Source organism: Lontra canadensis, unplaced genomic scaffold (assembly GCF_010015895.1).
Source record: "Lontra canadensis isolate GAN:19392208 unplaced genomic scaffold, GSC_riverotter_1.0 scaffold711, whole genome shotgun sequence".
Lineage (NCBI taxonomy): Eukaryota > Metazoa > Chordata > Mammalia > Carnivora > Mustelidae > Lontra > Lontra canadensis.
This window is the reverse complement of record NW_022631695.1, coordinates 4,931-24,377: the sequence shown is the minus strand read 5'-3', so window position 1 is coordinate 24,377 and position 19,447 is coordinate 4,931. Positions and strand designations below refer to the sequence as shown.

Here is a 19,447-nt window from a genome sequence, read left to right as displayed (position 1 = left end):
TATGTCCTTGAATCAGAAGTCGACCGCATCCATATACCATGAAGCTTTGCACCACTGCTGACTCACAGCCAACCACGCTTCAGGGCATGGAGAAGACCGAGTGTTGAGGGACCTTAGGTGAGACAAATGAGTTCTCTGGTCAAATCCTTCCTCTCAGAGAGTGGGAGTGCTGTAGTGAGAATGGACTGTTTCCAGCAAGTACTGAGCATCCATTTTCTTGCTCCACTTCAAACCTTCCGATGTGTAGATGGATTTTGCAATAGTAACATATGATGGCTAAACACTATCTTGCAATATTAAACAAACATTTTACTCTTCCATTTGTTTTTTGTCCTTTTAAGTAAGCTCAACATTTGGGGCTTGAACTCCCAACACTGAGATCAAGAGTCACATGCTCTAATGACTGAGCCGGCCAGTACCTCTGCAACTTTTCATTATAGCAACATACTTGGTAATTTTGCTCAAATAAAAGCAAGAAAAATAGATTTTATGGAATAAAGATGGAACAATTTGTGAATTAGTCACATCTTTATTTTCTTACTCATCCAGTATTGCTGTCCCTTGACCAAAATACCCATATATGTTCAATAATAATTAAGTTCTGTCATGTTTAATATTTTCATGACTTTCTCTGTGTTAAAAAAAATCAAAATGCATTTTTCAACATGTCATTATGAACACGTAGTTGTCAATACTTGCTGGAGGGTAGATTTCTTGCCTCTGCATTCCACAAGAACCCCTGTTTCTTGCCCACATGTTCCTTCCTGCACTAGGTGGAGACAGGATGGGTTTTGTTCCTGGTACTGGATGTGGAGGCACATTGCTTAGGACAGCATTGGGAAGTGGGGATGATGGAGATGCTGAAGAAGATGCGGGCACAGAGGTGGAGGCGGTGAGCACTGCAGCTGGGGCTGCCCTCCTTCCCAGCTTGGCTTCGCTTGCAGGACCGGATGCTGCAGGTACTGCCTTCTGCGGGTCAGGGAGCTGGGAGCTCGTTCTGCAGGCCCTGCTCTCCTGCTGCCAGCTGTGGCCCCCCCTGACCCAGGCTGCTCCCTCACCGCGTTCACATGGCATTTGGTGAGAAGCAGGGGTCTACCGCGCAGAGCGCCCTGCGCATGGCACACAGTACATGGGCTTGGCTTCCTCATTCTAACACCACACCCCACGCACTGAGAGAGCAGAAATCCAATCTCTTATTCACTTCGTTCGCTGGCAACAGTGGAGGCGCTCCACAAACAACCTTTAACAACACCTTCCTCTCCACGCACCCCCCCACCGCCATCCCCCCACTTCCCACAGTGGGTGCGGGGGCGCCAGCTCTGCCCAGAGGCCGCACCTCTCACCGGGAGAAGCTGGAGCCAGGCTATTGTTGTGGCTGAGATTCTTTCCTAAACGGAAGGCCCCGAATTGCACAGTAGCTGCTCTAATCTCTGTGGGGGTGCATAGGGCCAGCAGAGGGGTCCCTCCCTTGGCGCCCACAACAGCGTGAGCCCCTCCTCCTCTCTAAGCCAGACCCCACCGAGAGCCCCATCTCTCCTCTGAGCTGCCTCTTCTCAGGACCCCCACCACCTCACACATCTCCTTACAGAACCCCTCCCTTCTCCACACCCCATATTCCCTCTCAGCAACCCCCAGTCTCTCTCCCTTCCTATTCCTCTCCTCCTTCTCTCTCCCTAATTCTCTGTCCCTCTCCTTCACTCTCTTCCCCCCACTCCCCGGTCCCTGCACCCCCTCACTGACACCCTGGCACTCCTGCTGTCTTTAGGCCTCCAGCTCTCACGGGCCCTCCCCCAACACCCCACCCCTCACCTCCCATCCCACCCAGGCCAGAAATCCCTTCCTCCCTGCCCCCAGCTTCTCTGAAAGAACAAATGTCCTCCGCTGTCCCCTGCGTTGTTGGCCTCTGTCACAGAAGCACTGCCCTGGCTGGAGCTGTGATCAGTCTGTCATGCCTCTGCCCACCACCACCGCCACCCACCCCCAGCCCCTAAGCAGGCCAAACTCCGTGAGAGCAGAAACCATGTCTGACCTCTCTGCTGACCTCACAGCACACAGCAGTGTCCAGGATGATTTGTTGACAGCAGCTGAGACTGCGGAGTTAGAGAAATGATTTGGGCCGGAGGTGTCGGGAAGATGTCAGGGCTGGGCAAGAGCTAAAAGGCAGATTCGTCTAACATTTATGAGCTCTTTAAGGCACCAGAGGCTTTCCTAGTCACCACAGCCACTACTTCCTCCTGCCACTCAAGAGCTGAGTCTTGTCATTCCCATTTTACGCTGAAGGAAATTCAAAGAGGTTAAGCTTGTGCTCCAGGCCACGGTGCCAGTGAGCGGTCACACCAGGGTTAGCATGAAAGACAGGGCTGAGGTGCCTGTGGCTGGGGTGAGGGGGGCCGTAGCTGGCTGCTAAGGGCGGGGGGGGGCAGAACAGCGTGAGTCTGGGGTCTGGGGCTGGATCTGAAGGCCTTCCTGAGCCATCTCACTATTCCCGACACTGCCCCCCAGCCTACACCCCCTTCCCCCCAACTCTCTCCTCCGGAAGGAGCCGGTTCTGACTCAGACTCATTCCAATCGATCATCAAGGTGATCCGGGAATGAGCTCAATGAGCTCGGAAATAGGAAGGAAACCTCTCTCAGATTTGGCCTCCCACGGGCTCAAAGTCCTGGCTCTTGCACCGGAAGGAGCCACTTTAAGGATCTCCCTAGGGATCCATGACCAGAAAGACAGAGGATCCGGTTCATAGCAAGTGTGACCAAGAACCTTGCAGGCGGGCTGCTGGATCTCCACCTCATGATCTCCCCCCAATCCCCCCACCCGTCCCCTCTAACTCCTTGGGGGGGGGGGGGCTCTTTTACCCAGAAAGCCAATCTAGTTTGACCTCTCCTTCATGAGCCTCTCTACTAGTATGTGTCCACTGGCATCCTGGGACAGGGAACTGTCACCCTTCAGACTCGGAGTCCTTGACCACCCCCCATCTTGGACTGCTGAGGGCAGAGCTGTGTCTCCCCTCTCTAACTGGGCACTCTGAGGTCTGGAGCTGTCTTCCCCCTCTGACTCTGACAAGAGTGCTCCTACAAGGAGGCAGGGTCATTTCCAGTTACCCTCCTCAGACCCAGGGCTGCCCCAGGGTGGCACCTGTGATCCACTCTGAATCCTCTTTTTCTGTAGCCCAAACTCTGTCTTAGTCCCTAGAAAAGAGCTGAGAAGTCCCCTGCCCCCCGCGACCCTTAACTCCGGCTGCCCTTCCACCCAACCTGGAGGCTCCTTTAAGACCAAAGGGATGGGGGTTGCATCAAGTCAGACACAACAGCCCCATCCTCCCCCTCCCTCACAGGCCAGGTTTCCTGCCATTGACAGCATCCCAGCTGGGCCCTGCCCAGCCTCCATGCTTAACCCCTTCACAACCAGATCTCAATGCTAGGGGCCTGCACATCTGTAAAATTAGGTGAATAAAAGTACCCCCTTTCACTGGGTTGTTTTGAGGATTAAATGTGTTAATCACAGAACAATGCCTAGCATATGTTAATCCTCCAATAAAAGTTAGCTGTTAAAAAAAAAAAGTTAACTCTTAGTCTCATTGTGTGTTTGGATGGATCCTTTCACATCTCTAAGCCTCAGTATCCTCCACTGTTAAATGGGGAAGTAAAACCCCCTACTCCCCAAAGATTGTCCCAGGGATGAATTGTGAGCATGTAGATAAAAAAAAATTTTTTTTTTAAGATTTTATTTATTTGACAGACAGAGATCACAAGTAGGCAGAGAGAGAGAGAGAGAGAGAGAGAGAGAGAGGAGGAAACAGGCTCCCTGCTGAGCAGGGAGCCCGATGCGGGGCTCCATACCAGAACCCTGGGATCATGACCTGAGCCGAAGGCAGAGGCTTTATGAAGGCAGAGGTTTTAACCCACTGAGCCAGCCAGGCGCCCCTAGATGAAAATATTTTGCAAAGATAGATAACATAAGAATGCAATATGGAACTATCGTGGACCAATAAACAAACAAACAAAAAAACCCCAAAAAACCTTCCCTTGACTAGGTGATAAAAATCTCTTACCAGCAAATGGGCCTCCTGGTTTTTCAAACTCATTACCTTACTTGACAGGCAGAGGGTGCAGCATAAAGAGCAGTGGTTTCAGAGTTGGGTTTTGGCAAGATCCCATTTCCTCATCCATCAGGTGGAGTGGTCACCCCTACCGCCCCGCCCCCCGGAGTTCTTAGGAGAAACAAAGGAGATCCAAGAGCACAGGTGTGAATGTGCTTTGCAAACATTAACAGTTCTACAAGGGAAGGAAAGGGGTTTGTGGAAAGTGGCCAGCTAGGGGTGGGGCAGGGGCCTGTTGGGAAGGGCTTTGAGCTTTGAGCTCTGGGTGCTGCAGGTTACTGGAGAGATAGGGAGAAATTACCCGACACCAGCACTGTGGGGACAGGGCTCCGCCTTGAGACATGAGATGTCACCTTGAGAAGTCCCCAGTGGGGCAAAGCAGAAAGGAGGCCAAAGACACGGGCTTGACCCGGGAATCATCCCTTTATCTCCCTCTTCCCAGCCAATCCCATTGGCCACCAGAGGACCTTGGGCAGAGGCACCTCCAATGGGCTCCAAGGTGACTGTCATGCCAAGACATGACATGCTAGGACAGACATGCCCTGCACGTCTATCCGCAGCACCAATGACCCCACCCTTAGGCTGCAGATTCCTGGCCTCACCCCTAGGGAGAGCAGGCCTGCCACCCTCCACACACCCCAGCCAGGACAGGCCTAAACCTGCTACAGAGGAAAACAAGCACAGCCTGCTAGAACCCTGCTCTGCCTTGTCTTTTAACTAAGAGGTTCTGCCAAGGCCTAGCAGAGGGGGCTGACCCCACACTACTAGCATATCCCTACCCCAGGCCTCTGGAGGGAGCTAGGGAATCAGGAGACCTTGTTTGGGTCCTGACTGTACCCCAACCTCGCTGTGCCTCCCTGCAAATCACCTAGCCTGTCGGGGCCTGTATGACCATCTATAAAATAAAGGGTCTGGACCTGGTCTGAAGGTCCTCTCCAGTACTGAGACTGTGACCAGGAAGGAGTTAACTGGAGACCAGGCTCCAGGTCAGGAAGGCAAGGGTTAATCTGGAGGGGCGGGGGTGGAGGCTCTCTCTCCTTTTCCTGTGGAGAGTGGAGTTTGGCTGCCACCAAAGTTACTTCCAGTCCTTACTGTCCCTCCTGCCCTTGTCTGGTCCTGCCCTGGGACCCCTGCTTCAAGCCTAGCCTCAGTGAGGGCACAGAGGTGAGTGCATCCCGAGCCCAGGGCTGGGGTGGGAAGGCACTCGGGGACCCAAGGGCAGGGAGGCTGGCACCAAGCCAGTGACCAAGTGCTTCCCACCCTCCCCCACCCCACCAAGTCCAGATCTGAAGCTATGGGCAAAGTTCAGACCACTAACCACAGGACTGGGAGAAGGTGGGCAAAGGGACGGAGGGCACAAGGATGTCTGCCAGGCTTCTAGGGCTGAACATCTGTGGTCAAGCATCAGGGCCAACCCAGGAGGCAGGGAAGAGACAGTGGATGGCAGACTATTTTAGTCCCTGTGTTTAGGGACTTTTTATAGCCTTGCTGCTCAGGGCTGGGAAGAGGGAAAGGGATGGGAGGATACCCATAAGGTCAGATAAGCACAGTGCCCTCTTGGGACCTTGGAATCGGACCCACTGCCTGGTATAGTTCTTGAGAGCCAGGAGGGAGGTCATTGCCAAGCTCTCCTGGCTGCTTGCGTTCGCAGTCACCAGTCACCAACTACCTATGGACTGACTTACTAGACACTAGATAGGGATGTGTGTGTGTGTGTGTGTGTGTGCACACGTGTGCACACACACACACACACACACACACGCTGGAGTGGGAGGTTTGGCAGGGTCTCTGGCCTCCCCCTATCCTGGCAAGTTCTCTTCTTTTGTGGCCTCCTGACTGGAGGTCCCTTCAGCCCCCAGAACTTCTGTGTCCCTTTCAACTGAATGGAGGATTCAGGGACGAGGGAGCGGGGTAGGAGGGGTTGTGCTGAGCCTTGTGGGTGGCCCATTCTCTTCCTGCCAACAGCATCATCAGCTCTTGATTTACAACCCCTCCTGGTCCCCTTCCCCAGTGGCAGAGGGGAGGTGGCGGACAAGAGTCACGGGGTCTCAGGATGAGAAGAGGACAGAGACCCTGAGGGCAGATTGCTGGGAGTGCCAGTTATTGGGAAGAATTTGTGGAAGGAACTTTTTGTGAGGCAAAGGGCCCAGGTCTAATGGAAAGTGCTTGGGATTATAGCAGCAAGAAGAGAAGCAAAACATGAGAGGGACAGAGACAGGCCATCTGAACTAGTTCTGCACTGCAAGGCTAGAGACCTGGGTTTCAATCCCAGCCCCTACCTCTCAGTAGAGACCTGAGCAAGCCCTTTCCTCTCTACCAGTTTCCTTTTCTGTAAATGGAAATGCAGAGGTAGGCAAGGTGGTGTTTACAGGCGGGCACTGTGGAATTCCCTTGGCAGGGGTACAGAGGTGGGAGGTGCCTGGGTGAGATGACCTGGTCGCCACCTCTCTCTTTCCCTGTGGCCCAGCTGGGACTGGGCAGGGCAGTTGGCTGTGATTACCGGAGGCTCCTACCCTGTGGTTATATCCCTGACCTCGGGTGCTTGGGGGCGGGAAGGGTGGGCCCTGCTGGAGCCAGCCTGTGGCTGGGGAGCCTTCTTGTCTTGGACTCAAAGTTGCTGGGTTGGGAAGAGGTATTTTTTCCGGTTGAGGCCACTTTCGGGAACTGAGCCGGGACCAGCCCCATTTCCTTTTCCAAGTGTCCCACTTGCTGATGCTTGCTTGGCATGGCTCTAATGGCCAGATTGGGGCACCCTCAAAGGAGCATGTTTCTGGGTGGCCAGGGCGCCCCTGCTCAATGTCTTTGAGGGATGGGGGGAGGGGTAGCCTGAGCCTCTCTGCCCCTTAAGGATGGTACCGGCTGATTTGGATGGAGGAGGGGTGGCTGGCTGATCCTATTCCCAGGACCGACGGCAGGAGAAGTGACCATTCCTCTTTCCCTGCAGGCACCAGGAAGCCCCGGCCAGTTACTCTTGGCTCCTCAACTAGCTGCCTACTTCCAGTGGCTTATGGGGTACAATCCTGTCCAGCTCCGCTGAGATGATCCTGGCCTCTCCCTCCACCCCGTCCAGGGGACGCACCCCCAGCGCGGTGGAGAGGCTGGAGGCCGACAAAGCCAAGTATGTCAAGACCCACCAAGTCATAGCACGACGCCAGGAGCCCGCTCTGCGTGGGGGTCCCGGACCGCTCACCCCGCACCCCTGCAATGATCTGGGGCCCCCTGCATCGCCCAGGATGCCCGGGCCCGCCCGCCGGAGCAGCGGCAGGCGGCTGCCAAGGCCTGACTCCCTCATCTTCTACCGCCAGAAGCGGGACTGCAAGGCTTCGGTGAACAAAGAGAACGCCAAGGGCCAGGGGCTGGTGAGGCGCCTCTTCCTAGGCGCCCCCCGAGACGCCACCTCGAGCAGTCCGGGGCCAACCGAGCGACCAGCGGCTCCTGGGGTTTGGGCCGCGCCCCAAGATGCCCCGGAAGCGTCAGGAAAGCGGGCGCTGTGCCCTACATGCTCACTACCCCTGTCGGAGAAGGAGCGCTTCTTCAACTACTGCGGCCTGGAGCGCGCGTTGGTGGAGGTGCTGGGCGCAGAGCGCTTCTCTCCGCAGAGCTGGGGCGCCGACGCCAGCTCCCAGCCCGGAACGTCGCCGCCGCTAGGCTCTGGGGACGCCAGCGACTGGACGTCCAGCGACAGCGACACGGATCGCCCGGGCGGAGCTGGCGGCGGCGGTGGCGGCGGCGGTGGCTCGGAGGCGGCGGGCTCGGCGCGAGACGGGCGCCCCCAGGTGTCGGTGGTGGAGCGCAACGCGCGCGTCATCCAGTGGTTATACGGCTGCCAGCGCGCCCGCGGCCCGCCGCGCGAGTCCGAGGTGTGATCGCGGCCGCTCGGGAGCGGGCTCCCGGGGAGTCCGGGGTCCCGGGTCCCGGGAGGGCTAAGGGGTGGACGCAGGGCTGGACCCGGGCACGGGCAGGGGCGCCCTGCCTCTGAGGCGCCGGGTGCCTTTAGGAAAGACCTTCCCTCTGGATTCTTGGTCCCCCCCCCCCCCCCCCCCCCGTGAACCTTGGGAGGATGGGACAGAATGATTCAGAAGGCCCTTCCCAGAGCAGACGACCGAGGGGGAGGGGGCAGCTACGTGGCTCCTGTGGAGGCCGGATCTGGGGAGAGAAGCCTGGGGTGGGAGATCGGAGAACCTGCTGAATAAAGCCAAAACGTTATTTAAAGGAGTCGTGATGTTGGCTTAGAGAGCAGCTATTGAGGAAGGGGGCGGGGCGGGCTTGCGCCGAGTTACGCGCCTGGGTTTTTGGAATGCGAGTTCCCGACTCACTGTGTGACCGTGGGTAAGCACTTAACTTCCCCGAACCACAGCTGCACCCCTCGGTGATCAAAATATCGTTGAGATGGTCATAAAACGCATGGCAAAGTGCCCGGCATATAGGAAGTGTTCGATAAACGACAGCCACTAAAACCACTACTGAATCAGTACTAACTCCATTATGATCATCTCCACCATCGACCCCCAGAGGTCGGTCCAGGCTAGATCTGGGAGCCAGGAATAGCATGTTTGGGGAGTTCTGGGGAGGGGTCTGCTCCAGAAATATAGGTCTGCTAGTCGGAAAAGGACCCCATTCCCGGAGATTTGCTGCCCTCTTTGGTTACTAGCTATGAATGGGCTGAGACAGGAAAATTCCAGAATTGAGGACAATAAAGGAAGGGACCATTCAAACCAGGACTTTGATCATCGGCAGCCTCACATAGGGCCACTGTCTTCCTTTCCCTCAAAGACACACAAGGTCATTCGATTGCCTCCAAGTCCACATCTCCAAGTCTTTGCTTAGGGTCCTCCTTCCTTTGCCTGGGCTACCTTCCCCTTTCCACTCATCCTTCTAAGATTACATGTATTCATTCTCCCTCCGAAATTCCTGAACTCCCCAGTTGGCCTCATCTCCGAGCACCCAAGTACAGCCTTATTTTTGTGTCTCAACTTGTCACCTTTTGTGGGACCCGCTGGTCGGTGAGTCTCTGACCTTCCCCCAGTGCAGGGACGGTGCGCGTAGGAGGGCCACAGGCAACGTTTGTCGAATTAAAAGAGGCTGAACAAGGTGATGGGGGCCTGTTCTCTGGGGTTCCCCAGTTTCCTGGAAAGTTGTATCCTAAATCCGACACCAGGGCTGTCTCGTCATTTTCTCCCTGTACATTTGTGGGGGAAGGGAGTGAGGGCGCTTTGAGCTGGACCTGCCTTGAGGTTGCCCACCCAAAAGCAGTCATCCCCGCCGTCCAGACAAAGGCACGCGGTCACACGGGGGGTCGGGTCAGGGTTTTTATGGGAGTGGGGGAAGAAAGGAGGGGGTGTCCAGCTGGGCCGGCCGACTAGTCGCCCTTGGGCGCAGCCTTCACCCTCATCTCGGCCAGTTTGTGGGTGAGAAAGCCCCACTTGAAGCCGGCCACGTTGTCGGCCTCCCCCGGCTCGGGGCGCTCGGCGGCCTCCTCTGCGGCTTCATCCCCGGCTTCGGGGTCTGGCTCCGGGTTGGGTTCGGCGCCGCGCAGTATGGATGCCGCTGCCGCCTGCTGCTGCTGCCACCTGCTGGCGAACGCGTCCCAGAATCCCGGCCCGCGCGGCTCCACCTCCGTCGCGGTCACTGCCTGCGAGGGGGACCGCGCCGCCAGCGGGCTGCGGGATTAGGACGGGTGTCACCGGCCGAGAGGCCCGAGGAGAGGACGAAGAGGGGAGACAAGGCTCAGGCGCCAGTAGTGGGACAGGAGGAGCCAGAGGGAGGTCAGGTGACGGAGGTGGGGCGGGAGACTGGAGGTCCGCGGAGGGCTCAGAGGCACAGGGAAAGGCGGCTGGGGTGAGACAGTGTCAGAGGATTAGGTGAGGGGTCTGGGAAGAGGGGACTGAGACCACGATTCCTGGGAAAGAGTCGGGGTCAGGCGTTTAAGAAAGACGGGGAGAGGAGTACAGCCAGAGGAGGGAAGAAAGCCTGAGCCGTGGAGTCTGGAAAGCTGTGGGAGGATCCCGGACGAGGGGCGGGGCCCAGCGACGGTTGGGGCGGAGTCAGACTCTGGGAGAAGGGGTCCGGGAAACCAGGGTTGCAGCCCTGGGGAAAGAGGCCGGGCGGGGGCGAGCGCGAGGGTGAGGTTCTGGGATGGAGGGAAAAGGGGACTGGGAAAAATGAGGACACACCGGAGAGAAGGACAGGTGGAGCGACCCAAGGAAATAAAAAAGGCCTAGATGAGGGGTTAGTGGGGAGGAGGACTGGAGGGGTGGCAAGGCGTGTGGGGGGAAGGGCAGTCAAGGAGCGATGCTGAGTCTTGAGGTGGGAGCCTCAGATCTGAGGAGGAGTCCTTGGAGCTCTGGGAAGGACAGGGGATGAGCGCCAGGAGGGAGAAAGGGACCCCTGGGGAGGGAGAGATGGGTGGGTCAGGGGGACCCCCAGGGGAGAAAGGAATAGGGGAGTGTCAAAGAAAGGGGGTGTGACTGGGCTGGAGGAAAGGGCAGAGAGGGATTGTGTGCCAGAATGGAGCTAGGAGAAAGGAGCTGCCCTGGGTCCTACCCTACCCCCAGCATCAAAGCCCTTCTAAGTCAGTGGTTTCTAACTAAACTAGTGCCCCTCAGGTCCCCCCCACCACCACCCACGAGCAAGCTGCAAATACAGATCCCAGACCTCAGCCCAAACCTGCCGAATCAGAAGCTTTGAAGCTTTGAAGGTCTGGCACAAACTCCCTAGGAGGAGGAGGGTTTAGACCAGCACTGGGAACCACTGGTCTGGACCACCCTCTGTTCTGAACACCTAAACGTTCTCTCTTCTGTTCCTCAATTGTAGGGAGAGGACCCCCCCCAACCATGCGGATGGGGAGGAGAGAGAGTATAAAGTACCTTTCTAACACCTCAATTCCAACAGCCCTTAAAGTCCTCCTGAGATCTGACCTAAACTCCAGATATGTCGACTTGGCCTCTTTCCTGACAAGAGAAACGGAAACAGCCAGGAGCTGGCTCTCCCCCTGGCTCCCTGGTCAGAAAGATAGACAAATAGATCAGAAGGAAAGGACATGGGGACGTCAGGCCCAGCCCAGCCCCCACCAACACGCACGTACTGGTCCGCACAGGGCTCCGGTGGCAGTAGCTTGTCCTCATCTTCTTTGTTAAACAGAGACGACATTGTCAGCCAACCTTTCACCCCAACCCCCTGAACCTGGGAGGAAGGGGCTGGGAGTCAGGGAGGGGGTCACAGCAGCCTCTGCCAGGCGCCCCGGGGCTGGGGTGAAGAAGGGAAAACTCACCCGGCGGGCCAACTGTGACATGGAATGGAAAGCCTCTTCTGCGGGTTCTGCCGGCTCAGATTCCGCTAACGCTGGGTTCCCTCTCTGGGACACAAGACCCCCTCCCAGCATGAGAGAGGCCCCAGAGAAATGAGACCTCCCTCCCTGACTGCTAGCCTGGTATGCGCACTCCGGCACCCCAAACCCTCCCACCTAAACACCCATCTCATCCACTCACACAGCCCGTAAATCCAGACAGGTGGCCCTCTACATAAAGCCACAAGTCCCATACCTTACCTGGATAGTAGACCCCTGCAGACAACCTTGAGCACACACCTGCTCACCCACAGACACATCCACACGGACCCAGAAATGTGCGGACAAGGGCATGCATGCCAATGCAGACACACCTGTATGTAAGCAACCCCACACAGCTATACCTCTTCCCTTGTGCTACATGTACATCCTGGGAGGCACCTCTACAAGAACATGTCCTCAGTTACCCCATTCACACCTGTACACTTACACCAATGCAGACCGCTGCCTGGAGGCCCACCCACAGCTCCTTCCACCTCTCCACCCCTCCACAGACACCAAGGCCGAGACGTACACACAGGATAAACATAACAGCTGACAGTGCCTGCACAGAGGGATCTCCGGAAGAGACTTATGCCCCAAATCCACACACCCAAAAATCCCTATCTCCAGTTCACGCCCACCCATACAACTTCATGAACATTCTGCACGGACCCCAGTCCTCATACCAACCCACAGCTACTTCTACACAAGCCCAGCCTGGGACACCCACCTGTCTAGACAGATGCTTCTTCACACTGACACACACACACACACACCCTTACAGAAATAGTTCCTGACCCTGCAACACCTGTTTGCACAACTGCCATATATCACAGCATCTGGATGGAAGACTGTTCCCAGCTTCAGAGCTTTTTTGATCTTTAATGTCAGGACAAAGGTGGTCCAAGTCAGCCTCTGACCTGATGCTGCAATGGTGACTCCACGTCAAGTGCTGCTTTCCCTACTTCCAGTCCCATAGGACTCACTTCCTCTCAAGGCAAGCCATCTGCATTCCGCTGAGCCCTGCCCACTAGAAAGTCGTGTCAAGCCCCATGTACCCCTGGTGGCTACTGTCCACTGGTGCTGGAAGGATCTCTTCCATGCGGTAACCCTTGAGATCTTTGGAGACAATGACTATTCTTCTGGTGGTCCCCAAATCTTCTCCCTCAGTTTTCTTCAATACCCTGGCTTTCTGCACCATGCCATTTGTCATCCCTGAATGTGCTGCTGGCTTCTGCACAAATGTGCCCTTCCCCCATAGCCTGTCCCTTGCCCTTCCTTGTACCTTTCACACCTGCTGCCCCTCTTCCAGGACCCACCCAGCAAGCATGGATTGTACCCACCTCCTCTGCCAGGTCCTCCTCAGGTTCTCCACTTAGGGTCTGTAACACTTTGGACTTGTAGGTTTTCCAGAAGGCCTGGTTCATGGCTGCAGGGGAAACACACCTGGCACCCCAGTTCAGGCAGGCAGTGACTCAGTGGTCACCCAGTGGGTCTGGCTCCAGGAACTTGGTGAGGCCAGGAGCTTGTCCCAGGGATCAGGTGACTTCATTAAAGATGCACCAGTCTCCCCATCTGGCAAGTGTCCAGCAGGTGAATCTGATCCAGAGGAGTCTGGGGTGGGGATGGGACAGAGCTGGCTCCTGTGGCTTTAGTCCCTGGTCTTGACCCATATTGGCCAAGAATAATGAAGACATCTCCATGGAGGCCTCCTTCCTGGCCCTAGGGGTACTTGAATTTGAATTTGATCTCTCGGAATGGCTCCAGGAAAAATCTATTTTCATTCACAAAGTACATTTATAAAGTCTTTGGGCCCGAGACCCACTCTGGTGCTCCTGTGGTTGTAGTCACACCAGTTGTGCCCTAAGCAGGGCCTGCCCTAGATCCCTACTCAGCTGTGAACTGGATTGAGGAGGTCCTAAGGCCCCCAGCTGGCACCCTGGGCTTACATTTCATTGCTTTGTCTCGGCTGGAAACTGATTCCCTTCCCCAGGGATGCACGTGCACGTCTACCTGTTTCCTGGCAACAGGTTCCAAAGAGCTGGAGTCCCTGAATTATTGCTGAGCTCCTCTGGTCAGCCAGAAAGGCACCAGGTTCCGATGAATGGGGAAAGTCTCTCTGGCCCTCTCCCCATTCTGAGCACACAACACCTCAGCTGTATCTGCCTTTGCTGCCAGTCCATGCCTGGGAATCCAGGGCTCAGAGAAAGGGAGGAAAGATGAGAGGTCCTTCTGTGCGCACTTCCTCTTCCTATGAGAGCAGCTGACCCCCATTCAGTCTGAGGGCATGCCTGTGCACTGTCCTCCCCAAGGAGGAACACTCCTTGCTCACGGATCTGACTGGGGTGGATGAAGGATGGAGATCCAAGGGAATACGTGGGGAACGGTGAAAAGTGGTGAGGGCTTTGTCAGGAACTGGAACTATCTCAGGAATCTTTGTGGGGGCCAGGATCGCAAACGTACTCACTCTTACTCATTAATTCATTTATTCACATCACGGACATTTTTCAGCGCCTTCCAGAGATGCGCGAAGCACTTTCCCTCTCCCGACTGACCGCAGAGTCTAAGATCTGGGAAGAAGCTAGGGGTGATAGTGCCGGGGGATGACGCAGAGATGCGCTGGGCCAGGCAGGACGGGAGGGCAGGGACCGGAATCCCCCAAGGGCACGAACCACCCAGCCGCTCCCCAGCAATAGCCTCGCTCCGGTCCGATGAAGCCGCTTCTGGGCCCCGCCCCGCGCTCCGTCACTGACGTTGATGGCCGCGTGGGGGCGCTCAAGACACCAACAGCGCGAGTGACGTCATCTGAGGCGGTCTGGAGTAGCCTGCTCTGCCCCCGGGCGTCACGTAACGTCATCCCACAATCCGGAAGCTCCCACACGTGTGCGCCCGACCCGGCTCTGGGCGTCCTGGCCCCTCTGTCACCGGCCATGGGTCGCTCCCGCCGGACGGGTGCGCACCGAGCCCACTCCCTGGCCCGCCAGATGAAGGCGAAGCGGCGGCGGCCGGACCTGGATGAGATTCACCGTGAGCTGCGGCCCCAGGTTCCCGCACGGTCTCGGCCAGACCCGGGCCCTGAGCCTGACCCCGACCTGCCAGGGGGCGGCCTGCATCGCTGTCTGGCCTGCGCGTGAGTCCCGCCCCGGCCTGGCCTGGGGAGGAGGAGGGTAGGCGGGTCGGGACGCGCAGGGTCTCCTCTCGTGGGAACCGTGGGTCTCCTGGTTTCCCATCCCTTCGGGTTCGCTGCCAAGTGTCAGGAATAGCTAGGTTCAGGGAGAGAGGCATACCTGAGAGGCATCACCTCGCTCTTTTTACCCACCTCCCATCCCTACAGGAGATACTTCATCGATTCCGCCACCCTGAAGACCCACTTCCGATCCAAAGACCACAAGAAAAGGTATGAAGGAGTAAGGAGAGGACTGATGAACGTCTGGGCAGACAGGGCTTGCGTCTGGTCAGCTCCCAACTCTCATTCTTCTTTCTCCCAGGCTAAAGCAGCTGAGCGTGGAGCCCTACAGTCAGGAAGAGGCCGAAAGGGCAGCGGGAATGGGCTCTTATATGACCCCCCAGCGACTGGCAGTGCCCACGGAAGTATCCACTGAGGTCCCTGAGATGGACACAACTCCCTGACATGACCTGAGATGCAAGTCAGGAGAGCTGCCCATGGACAGCGAGGCAAGGGCTAGGCTGGGAGAGACTGTGCCAACCTCTCTTGGCCCTGGGCTTGGGGAGTGGAAAGCCTCACCCCCAATAAAGAAACTGGTTAGAGAAGATTTGCCTCTGACTCTAACCTCCAGGCCACTCCCCCTAGCTCCTGCCCCGGGGGCGGGGGAATGGGTTCTGCTACTTTTGTTTACAGGGCCTAGGGTGTCTATTCCCTATTTGGTCCAGCTTTGGAACCTACAGCCTTGCCTTCCCTCGGGGGTCCTGCATCTGAGCTGGAGACCCAAAGTGGAACCCAGGTCAGTGAAGGGGAGAGAAAGGATCAGGTTTATACTGTCCTGCTCCCATGAGAGCAGGGACTGGCCCTCAGAAAAGAAATGGGCTCCCGAGATTGCAGCCCCTGCTGAGTCATCTCCCCCAGGACCCAGGTAAGAGGCCACCTACTTTATCCTCAGGCCTGTGGCCGCCGCCGCTGCCCCACCATCTTCCAGACAGCATAGCAGGAGCCACCCAGTCCCAGGACAGCCAGCAGTGTAGCCACAACCCCAGCCAGCGGACTTCGGGGCTCTGCTTTCAGCTCCCCAGCTATCTGCATCTGGAGATACATAGAGGCTCCATCTGAGGGGTGGGTCAGTTGAGACTTCTGGGAAGGTAGAGGGTGGGAAGGAGCGGAGAAGGTACGGCTGGGTGAAGGAGATACGTGTGCCATTGCTGCCCCAGGGAGATTCCATCCCAATCCCTCTCGCTTCACTGCCCATCTGGGCCCTGGCTGCTCAGGCGGCAGGAAACGTGACAGCCTGGCTGCTGGGGGTGTCAGCCCAGCTATGGTAATGGAAAAGCGGGGGGTCGGTGGCCAAAGCCCTCAGCGAGAGGTACTTACCTGTAGTACCCGGAAGTAGCCCGGGGTCAGGCGTCGGAATCTCATGGTGGATGCCACTGGTCTCCCTGGCGGCCTGTGAGGTGGAAACAGGAATGAGGGGTAGTGGTGTTGGTGATACCCAGGAGCGGAAATCAGGGCATAGAGGTTTCTGACCTCCCATATGCATGAGAGCCATGCCTCAGAGGATGCTCACCAGTGTTTGCTCTCCCAGGTCTGGCAGGGGGCGGGGCAGCTAAACCTTTAAATCTGGTCCCTTCCCCCTCCTGCCCATCCTGCCAGCCTCAGGAACAGCTGTCAAGCGAGATCAGCATCAGGCCTGAGCAGCACCTCCCCCACTTGCCAGGGAGGCCAGGCTGGGTAGGCAGGAGAGGCCTTGCCTGGCAGCGCTTAGGAGTCTTAGACCTGGACCAGGTACTGGGAGGGTCTCCCCAGCCCTGGTTCCGGCTCTTTCCCTACCCCTCAGATGGTTGGATATCACCAGTCAGTCCTCAGCAAAGGAGGAGCAGAGTGCCTTATTAACTTCCTATCCTCCCAAACATGGGTAGGCCTTTTCGCTTGGTTTCTGTTGGATCAACGGCCCCTACCTTGGGGAGAGGCACATACCACTTCTTTCTCCAAGATGAAGACTTTCCTATTCTTGGCTTGAGGACAATAATAAAAGAAGATCAGTATATACTGATTAAGAAAGCTGTCCACGGTATGCTAAAAACCAGTGGCCAACCGTGTCAGGCAGTATTCTAAGCAGTGAACATATTTTATTTGGTGTTGACTATCTCCTAAAATGAAAAAAATAGCATGTGGCGTATCTGCCTATGTAGAGAATGGAAACTTTTACAGTTGTCCCCATTTGGGAATGGAAGAGAGAGAGAACGCCCTACTGTTAACCTTTGAATGTTTTACAGCAAATGTGTAGAAGTAACTCTTATAAACTCATAAAACTACTACCATTTACTCTACCCTTACCTGCCAAGCCCTACCAGATGCACAAAATAAAGGCAAGGTTGTGGGTGTGAGGCCCCCAGGCCTTTCAGGGGAGCAATTGAGTATGAGCGGTGAGTTCCTGTCTGTTTCTCCCCTGCAAGATTGCATGTTCAGGGAGAGCAGGGGCTGGCTGGCTCAGGGAAGGTGTTTGACTAAATCAGGATGGTGGAGACTGGGTCTGTGTTTATTGGGATTCCCCAGAGTGCCACAGGAAGGCTGTTGAAGGAATAGGCAAAAGTGTGAAAGGGGGGGTGCAGCGTGGAGCAGTGATGGAGGGACACGTGCTGCGCAGGGTGTAAGGAGGCATCAGGCAAAGGAGGAAGCCAGAGGTGAGGGCTGTGTTGCACATTTGGAGACTCCTGGGTCACCAGTGAGGGAGCAAGGCCTGCAGGGACCTGAGGGGACCTTGAAAGATACAGCCAACAGTCTGCATTCATGTTCGATGCCCCATGTGAAGGTGGGAAGGGGTCAACAGCCCTGGCCAAGGTCCAGGGACCTGGATTTGTATATGAAATTATTCAATGATGACAACTGAAACACACTATAAGAGCCATCCATAGGCCAAGAGCAGAATTTGGGTTTTAGGGCAAGATCATGACAGGCTTTGAAGGCATTGGGGCACTGGTAGGGATTCCAGAGTGACATAGAGGGCCAAGCCCCTCTCCACAAAATCAAAGCAATAATAACTCATGTGTTTCCTATGTGACAGATTTCAAAGTACTTTGAACAAATCTTCACTGTGCTAAGGTATAGATGTCCCTGTTTTAGATGGGAAGAAACAGGTTCAGAGAGGTATTGAGGTTAGTCTCAGTCACACAGCAGATGGAACTGATTCTGTCTGATTACGAAGTAGTCCGGGGAGTCTCCTGGCATGGGATGATGATGATGGTGGTGGTGGTGAGGATGGTGACAGTTCTAAACAGTATGTTTCAGACTTGTTCTAAGAGAAAGGGTCTTAACTGGGATTCAGAATTCAGGGGAACCATAAATTTGGATGGGAAAAAATGTTACATTTTTCACTAACCTATAACCAAAATTTACCATTTCCTTCTATATGGATTGACATATCAGTAGTATCTGTGTCTTTGTCACCTATTGAAATCACAGATATTTTCATATCAAAATACAGTTGTTCAACGGTCTCAACATTATATATGCTCATGACTATTTCAAAATCGTGATAGTTACTAGCCCACTACTAAATCACACTCTTTCAGACTCTCCTGCTACGTAGCCACCATTGATTGGGCAGCTGTGGCCTAGCAGAGGATTTGTGACCAAATGGTGAATCTACCCGTTCTCTCGATGGTGACCCAGGCTTCCCCATTACGCTCCTGCATTCCCTATGCTTAGTTGTTAACTGATAAATACGTGCAAAAAGGTGAATCAAAGACCACCCCACAGCTGAGCGTTCTTCTAGGTGAACAGCATGCTGATATCGTTACAAAAGGAAAATTTAAGTCTTATTTAATGCTAATAAACACATTACTATATCATAAATTTGTGGTGTTTTTTTTTTAAAAGATTTAATTTATTTGACAGAGATTACAAGTAGGCAGAGAAGCAGGCAGGGGATGGGGTGAAGCAGGCTCCCCACTGAGCAGAGAGCCACACATGGGGCTCGATTCCAGGACCCTGAGACCATGACCTGAGCCAAAGGCAGAGGCCTTCACCCACTGAGCCACCCAGGCACCCCTAGGATTTTTATTTTTTTAAGTAATCTCTACACCCAGCGAACATGGGGCTCGAACTCACAACCCTGAGATGAAAAGTTACACACTGTACTGATTGAGCCAGCCAAGCACCCCAATCATAAATTTGTGTCTAGTTTTGTTTTAAGATTGCATTTATTTGCCAGAGAGGGAGAGCACAAACAGGGAAGCAGCAGGCAGAGGGAGAAGCAGGCTCCCCACTGAGTAAGGAGCCTGATGCAGAATTGGATTCCAGGACCCTGGGATCATGACCTGAGTCAAAGGCAGATGCTTGACTGACTGAGCCACCCAGGTGTCCCATAAGTTTGTGTTTTAAATATATTTTGGTTATAATTCTCTTCCTTGTAAACTTCGGCAATTTTAAAATGTTTCCAAAAGCACTATTCTGAGAAAGCGTAGAAAGCGTCCGTAGCTTTCATCAGAGTGCCAGAAGGGGTCTGTGTGCCAAAAAGGGGGGGGAACTAAAAACCCCTATTCCAAAAAGTTTTAGAGCTATTAACGCAGGTACTATGCACAGCAGCCCATTTTGCAGTCCAGCTGAGGCTCGGCAGCTAAGAAGCTGCGGAGCTGACATTTGCAGTCGGGGCTCTGGCTCCCTAACCTCTCTGTGCTTTGCTGCTGCACTCCCTGCTCACCTTTCTTTTTCTTTTCTTTCTTTTTTTCTTTTTTGAGAAGCCTAAAGGTCAAAGGGCAGTTTGGGACGGGATCCTTGGGTCTTACAGCAGGGACACCGCCTCGGGTAGGGATGCGGAGTAGCCAGAGGACGCCTGGAGGGCGGGGTAGGAGG

At 55.3% G+C, this 19,447-nt stretch overlaps 3 protein-coding genes across 3 annotated transcripts; 2 read left to right on the top strand and 1 right to left on the bottom strand.

Annotated features, from left to right (window-relative positions):
- Positions 1-5,157: 5,157 nt before the first annotated feature.
- Positions 5,158-8,033, top strand: LOC116863209 (protein FAM110D). The gene is made up of 2 exons (XM_032850698.1): positions 5,158-5,261; positions 7,042-8,033. Exon 2 carries the CDS (start codon positions 7,136-7,138, stop codon positions 7,961-7,963), a length of 828 nt encoding a protein of 275 aa, XP_032706589.1. The 5' UTR covers positions 5,158-5,261; positions 7,042-7,135; the 3' UTR covers positions 7,964-8,033.
- A 1,391-nt stretch (positions 8,034-9,424) lies between these two features.
- Positions 9,425-13,118, bottom strand: LOC116863210 (uncharacterized protein C1orf232-like). The gene is made up of 4 exons (XM_032850699.1): positions 12,768-13,118; positions 11,368-11,451; positions 11,182-11,279; positions 9,425-9,757 (listed from the first exon to the last, which is right to left on the bottom strand). The coding sequence occupies exons 1-4, from the start codon at positions 12,849-12,851 to the stop codon at positions 9,457-9,459; spliced, it is 567 nt and encodes a 188-aa protein (XP_032706590.1). The 5' UTR covers positions 12,852-13,118; the 3' UTR covers positions 9,425-9,456.
- A 1,140-nt stretch (positions 13,119-14,258) lies between these two features.
- On the top strand, positions 14,259-15,195 carry LOC116863208 (zinc finger protein 593). Its single transcript, XM_032850697.1, has 3 exons — positions 14,259-14,554; positions 14,759-14,821; positions 14,913-15,195. Exons 1-3 carry the CDS (start codon positions 14,355-14,357, stop codon positions 15,052-15,054), a joined length of 405 nt encoding a protein of 134 aa, XP_032706588.1. The 5' UTR covers positions 14,259-14,354; the 3' UTR covers positions 15,055-15,195.
- The last annotated feature ends 4,252 nt before the right edge of the window (positions 15,196-19,447 follow it).

What these genes read in the sequence shown, in the direction of transcription:
- LOC116863209 (XM_032850698.1), top strand. Translation starts at nt 7,136, where the DNA reads ATGATCCTGGCCTCTCCCTCCACCCCGTCCAGGGGACGCACCCCCAGC.
- LOC116863210 (XM_032850699.1), bottom strand. Translation starts at nt 12,851, where the DNA reads ATGAACCAGGCCTTCTGGAAAACCTACAAGTCCAAAGTGTTACAGACC. An exon ending in TGTCACAGTTGGCCCGCCGG is followed by an intron (nt 11,280 to 11,367) that starts GTGAGTTTTCCC and finishes CCTTCCTCCCAG; the next exon opens with GTTCAGGGGGTTGGGGTGAA. An exon ending in CCGGAGCCCTGTGCGGACCA is followed by an intron (nt 9,758 to 11,181) that starts GTACGTGCGTGT and finishes CTAATCCCGCAG; the next exon opens with CCCGCTGGCGGCGCGGTCCC.
- LOC116863208 (XM_032850697.1), top strand. Translation starts at nt 14,355, where the DNA reads ATGGGTCGCTCCCGCCGGACGGGTGCGCACCGAGCCCACTCCCTGGCC. An exon ending in CATCGCTGTCTGGCCTGCGC is followed by an intron (nt 14,555 to 14,758) that starts GTGAGTCCCGCC and finishes CCATCCCTACAG; the next exon opens with GAGATACTTCATCGATTCCG. An exon ending in TCCAAAGACCACAAGAAAAG is followed by an intron (nt 14,822 to 14,912) that starts GTATGAAGGAGT and finishes TCTTTCTCCCAG; the next exon opens with GCTAAAGCAGCTGAGCGTGG.